A 5,425-nucleotide genomic window follows, 5' to 3' on the forward strand; every position below is an offset into this window, starting at 1 on the left:
AAACTGATCAACGTTCTAGGGTTCAGTCTAGGCTTGCTTACAATTCTGATGATTCTGTGCATAACTGGAACTATAAACCTGATGTTGCTAGATCTGAGTTGTGTCGCTTGATCTGCCATTAGGTATCGATGAGACAGAGGCCTAGGAGGAGTACATTGTTCGTGCTCATAACCCTAGGTTTGTTAAGGTATCTAGACAGTCCACCACCAGAGATCTTAGTAAGCTGTTTACTGAACGTCGTAATATGCTTAAGAATCATGTATTGTCTGTTGTTTCCTCTGTTGCACTGACTTCAGACATTTGGTCTGGTAATACTAAGGAAGACTTCATTACTATTGTTGCTCATTTGTCATTGCTGATTGGGAGTTACAGAAAAAAGGTTATTGGTTTTAGGTTAATTGAGGTGAAACGTACTGGTGAAAATATTGCTTAAAGAATTGCTTGTGTGATTGAAGAGTATGGCCTGATTAATAAGGTTTTCTCTATAACTTTAGACAATGCTTCTTCTAATGCTAAGGCTATGAGTACTTTGCCACCTCTCTTTGCTAGTTATTTGGGTGTTGATCCTTCACCTAAGCCTGTAGATCCTTCTAAGGATAAGTATAGTCTTGTGCATCAACGTTGTGCTTGTCATATCATTAATTTGATTGTAAAATCTAGTTTAAAGAGGTTCAAACCTTACTTAGAAGATTTTAGATCTGCTATTAACTTCTTAAATTCCTCTAATCAAAGAATTGTTATGTTCAAGAACTACTGTATTGCTCAGGGTGTTAGACCTAAAAAGTTTGGCTTAGATATGGATGTTAGATGGAATGCTACATACCTTATGCTTAAACACTTGGTTCTATATAATGATGTTTTTTCTATGTTCATTAATGCCAATTATGGGTCACAATTGTTGTCTGTAAGGCATTGGCATGTAGTTGAGAAGATATTAGAGTTCCTGGAAATATTTTATGATAGCACTATTGTTCTTTCTGGTGTTTACTATCCAACTGGTCCAGTTATTCTGCACCATCTTCTTGACATTGCTTCACATTTGCATGCAAGTGAAAAAGATCAAAATCTAATGTCTATTGTATATCCTATGAAGCTTAAATTCCTTAAATACTGGTAGGACATACCTCTGTTATATTAATTTGCATTCATTCTTGATCCTAGAGCTAAGATGAGAGGTCTATTTAATGTTCTATGAAAGCATCTATGCCCCTAGTTGAGTTTTGGTGATTAATGACAATACAAGATTACTGTGACTAACGTGTGTTTTGTAGATGCAATTAAGTTAGATCATGGTAATGGCAATTGATTGGGAAATCATGGTTGTCATGCCCCTACGATGGAAATTATTTTGGTTTTCAAAGGATGGAGACAAGGTTAAGGATGGACTAGTTCTAAGTGTCGTTTGGCGCTGAAGAGACACTTAGAGTAGTTTAGCACTTTGTTTTTCCTTTGGCCATACTATTAAGGGGGTATGGACTAGTAGCTTGACCTAGGTGAGTCTAGTGGGTTAGGTGTGGTGCATACTTGTCAAATCTAGCACTAGGTAGCTCCAAATTAGCCCTTAGATCAATTGGAGAAAACTTCATTCACATATGATTTCGAGTTGGAAGTGAATGGAGGGTCAAATGTTGATCGAACACTGGTTCCGGTGTGACCGGACGCTGGCGCAGAGTCCGGTCAGTTCATTTGATCAAGGTGAAATCATCTGGATGTGATCGGATGATGAGTGAAAGGTGACCGGACGCTGGGTGCCAGAGTCTGGTCAACTCCAATAAGGTTCCAGAGAGGGAGAATCCTGATCGGACATGTCCGGTCAGTGCTGACCGGACGCTAGTCAGGTTTCGACTACTGACCGGACGCTGAGTAGCAAAGTGACCGGACGCTGGGTGCCAGAGTCCGGTCAACATCAGAAAGGTTCCAGAGAGAAGTTTTTGTGATCGGACACGTTCGGTCAGTGCTGACCAGACGCAGATCAGTGCTGACCGGACGCAGGTCAAAGTGCGGTCACAACTTAATGGCTTAGTGCCGGGGAGAACTGATCGGAGCATCCGGTCACCCCACAGAGGCACATAACGGTTCGTTTTGAATGAGGGGTTATAAATACTTCCTCTATTCACTCAAGGGAGTACTCTTGCCCATTTCAACCCAAGTTTTTCGAACCGGACCGGAGATCGAACCGGCGAGGTCCTCAGTTCAATGGTTCATTGGTCCAACCGTTAAGAACCGATTGAACTACCGGTTCAATTTAATTGAACCGATTAATCGAACGGGCCACAAATACTTTGAACCGGTGCATATATATATATATATATAATTATATAATTGAAAGACAGAACAATATAATTATATTGTACAACCATAAGGACAAGGTTCACACATCATGAAAATATAGGATGATAGATTGACATGGTCTTAAATTCAAAATACAAAGTGTGTGATAACATATATAGGTTCATCTTCACACACAAGAGTGACAACTGACAAGACACAACCATAAGGTTCATAGCAACATAGTCTCACAATCACAGGTTCATAAATTCAAATATCAAGTGCGTGATGATAAGATAGAAACACATGAAGCATGGTACTCAATAAAAACGTATTGGATCCCATTCATCTTGAGCTTGAGGTTCTGCTCCTCCAACATCAACTGCAAATCCACCATAATCATATGCGTCTTCCTGCCTGAGGTTCTGGTACTCCTGGTCCTCTATAATCTCATCACTGTCATCCATGGCATTAGCCTCCACCATGTCCATGTTAAGCTCCAAATCTGAATTTTTTTACCAATTTAGATTTGATGGTATATAAGCAAAAAGTTGTATATATGTTAAACTGATTTCACAAGGGACATTACCATCACTGCTGCATTGTATATTCAGCTCAGACAGTTTAGTGCGAAACGCTTCTAGCTCTTCAGAGTTAAGGCAAGGTGGATTGTCTTCTAAAATCCAAGCTTCATTTCCATTTCCAATTTCGTCCAACATTATTGGGTCATAATTTCTAGTAGACAACTTGGACCTGATGTTTGAATTCACAGATACGTATTACTTATGCAAACAGCTAAAAAAGACAATGAATGCAAGGAATAAGAGAAGAGGTACCTTTGTCGCAGTCTCATATTACAATGCACATACACAATATCATTTAGCCTTTGATGCTCTAATCTATTTCTTTTTTTGGAGTGCACATGCTCAAAGTAGCTCCAGCTCCTCTCACATCCAGATGCACTACAAGTTTGGCTCAACACACGCAGAGCAAGCTTCTGTAAATTTGTTGCACTGTAGCCATAAGTTTGCCACCACTCATCTGTGTGAAAAATAGAATTTAGTGCTGCTGAAATGTGTGAAATGACAGAATTAAGTGTGCTGAAATGAACTACAACAGCTGACTTACCAGCAAGCATGACATGACGATCATTTTTAGCAGTTGGACGCCCAAAATCACCTTCTCCATTTCTGAACATTTTCATTTCTTTTGTCAAAGCACTTCTAAGGGCAACATCTTTGCCAGCATATTTCTCTATGACATCAAGAACTCCAGAAGTGGTGAAGTTGTACTTGTCTCTAAGTTCAACATTGTATTGGTTATTAGGATTAAACCAAAAGCCAGCAGCATGAAGATTCTTATCAAAATGCTTATCCCAACGTGCATCCATGTATTCTAAGAAAGGCTTTACTAAGTCTTTCTTTCTCTGAAATCTCTTCACAATTTCTTCTCTTGCAGCATGGAATGCTCCAAATAGGTAGCCCATTGCAGGTCGCTCATTGCTATCCACAATTCTCAGCACTCGAACAATTGGTTCTGATAACTGACAAACAGTAGCACAATCTTTCCAAAAATTTTGATCTAGCACAGCTTTAGTGAACTTTTTGGCTTGTGATTCCTTATAATATGCATAGTTTGTCCACTCATTGGAGACAACCATTGCTTGCAGTTCAGTCTTGTGCTTATATATGCTTTGCAATGCAATAAAATTAGTAGCAAAACGAGTTTGGGCTAGGCGAAGAATCTCATGACCTTTTGTGAACTTTCTCATTAGATATAATGGGAAGCAATGGTTGTACACATATTTTGTAATGATTGATGCATGAGCTACAGTATTCTTCACCAAATGCTCCTTACCAAAGTCTGACAATATCAAATTCACACAATGGGCAGCACAAGGGGACCAATAAATGGATGGGAACTCATCTTGTAACCTTCTACCAGCAGCGACCATGTTTGATGCATTATCAGTAACAAAATGAACCACATTTTCAGGCCCAACATGATTAACTACATCTTTGAACAATTTGAACAAAAAATCTGAAGTTTTGGAGCTATCAGTGGCATCAACTGACTTAAGAAAGACAGTACCTTTGGGACAGTAGACCAAGAAGTTAATGAGGGTCCTTCTCTTTCTATCAGTCCATCCATCAGCCATAATAGTGCAACCAGTTTCTCTCCAATGTGTGCGGAATCCATCAACAAACTTCCTAGTCTCTTCAACACATTTTGCAAGATATGGACCACGCATCTGATTACAAAGCGGCGCCTTGTATCCAGAACCAAATGCACACACAACATCAAACATCGGCTGATAAAAAACAGAATTGGTTGCATTAAATGGAATAGATGCATCGAGAAACCATCTTGTCACACACATATCTGTCTTCTCTTTGACCGCTTCTCCTTGAAGAACACTCTTAAGTGTTGGTTGATCCCCTGGTCCAGTTCTAGGCTTGAAGTACTTTCCAACACTAGGAGTAGTAATACCAGCCGGTCTTTTTTTCCCTTTGTTTGATGCAGCTACAACAGGATTGGTATTGGAGACTTCAACAACATCTTCCTCTCCAGGTTCTGGTCCATATGGGTGCCCTTCCACATATTCCTGTTGCATCTTCTTTTTCTTCTCATTCCAATCTTCAATATTTTTATACATTATATGCTCAACCTCAGGATCAACCTTCTTACATGCAGCTACAATACCAGGCCATTTGGCCAAATGTTCCTTGAAACGATGGATTCCTCCTCCTAAGAAAGTCGTGTCACATTACATGCATTTGATCTTCTTTCTCCCTCCTTCCATAATCTGTGTGCAATATCCCCATGCTGGATCAGTTTTCCTTCTTGTCCTTCCTTCTGTGGCAGCCTCTTGGGATGGGGTTGAATTCTGGTTAGAATTTTCAGTCCCAATTGGAGTAGGAGTGTTCGAAGAATCAACTGTGTGTGAAAACAAAAAAACAGTAAGAAAGTTATCAATTTTCACATGAATGAAAATGTTGAACTTAGTCAGTAACAAATTAACCAGATCTGGTATACTCTATTACTCTAGCACTAAACATACTAACAGAGGGCTTCACCAATGAACTCACTAGATCAAATCAAATAACAGCAGGCTAATATATATATAACAGCAGGCTAACATACTAACAGAGAGCTT

At 39.5% G+C, this 5,425-nt stretch overlaps 1 protein-coding gene across 1 annotated transcript; it reads right to left on the minus strand.

Moving 5' to 3' along the window:
- Positions 1–2,588: 2,588 nt before the first annotated feature.
- On the minus strand, positions 2,589–4,576 carry LOC136457515 (uncharacterized). The gene is made up of 5 exons (XM_066457551.1): positions 4,360–4,576; positions 3,397–3,789; positions 3,105–3,309; positions 2,858–3,021; positions 2,589–2,773 (listed from the first exon to the last, which is right to left on the minus strand). The coding sequence occupies exons 1-5, from the start codon at positions 4,574–4,576 to the stop codon at positions 2,589–2,591; spliced, it is 1,164 nt and encodes a 387-aa protein (XP_066313648.1).
- Positions 4,577–5,425: the final 849 nt, after the last annotated feature.

This window comes from Miscanthus floridulus, chromosome 1 (genome assembly GCF_019320115.1).
Source record: "Miscanthus floridulus cultivar M001 chromosome 1, ASM1932011v1, whole genome shotgun sequence".
Classification (NCBI taxonomy): domain Eukaryota; kingdom Viridiplantae; phylum Streptophyta; class Magnoliopsida; order Poales; family Poaceae; genus Miscanthus; species Miscanthus floridulus.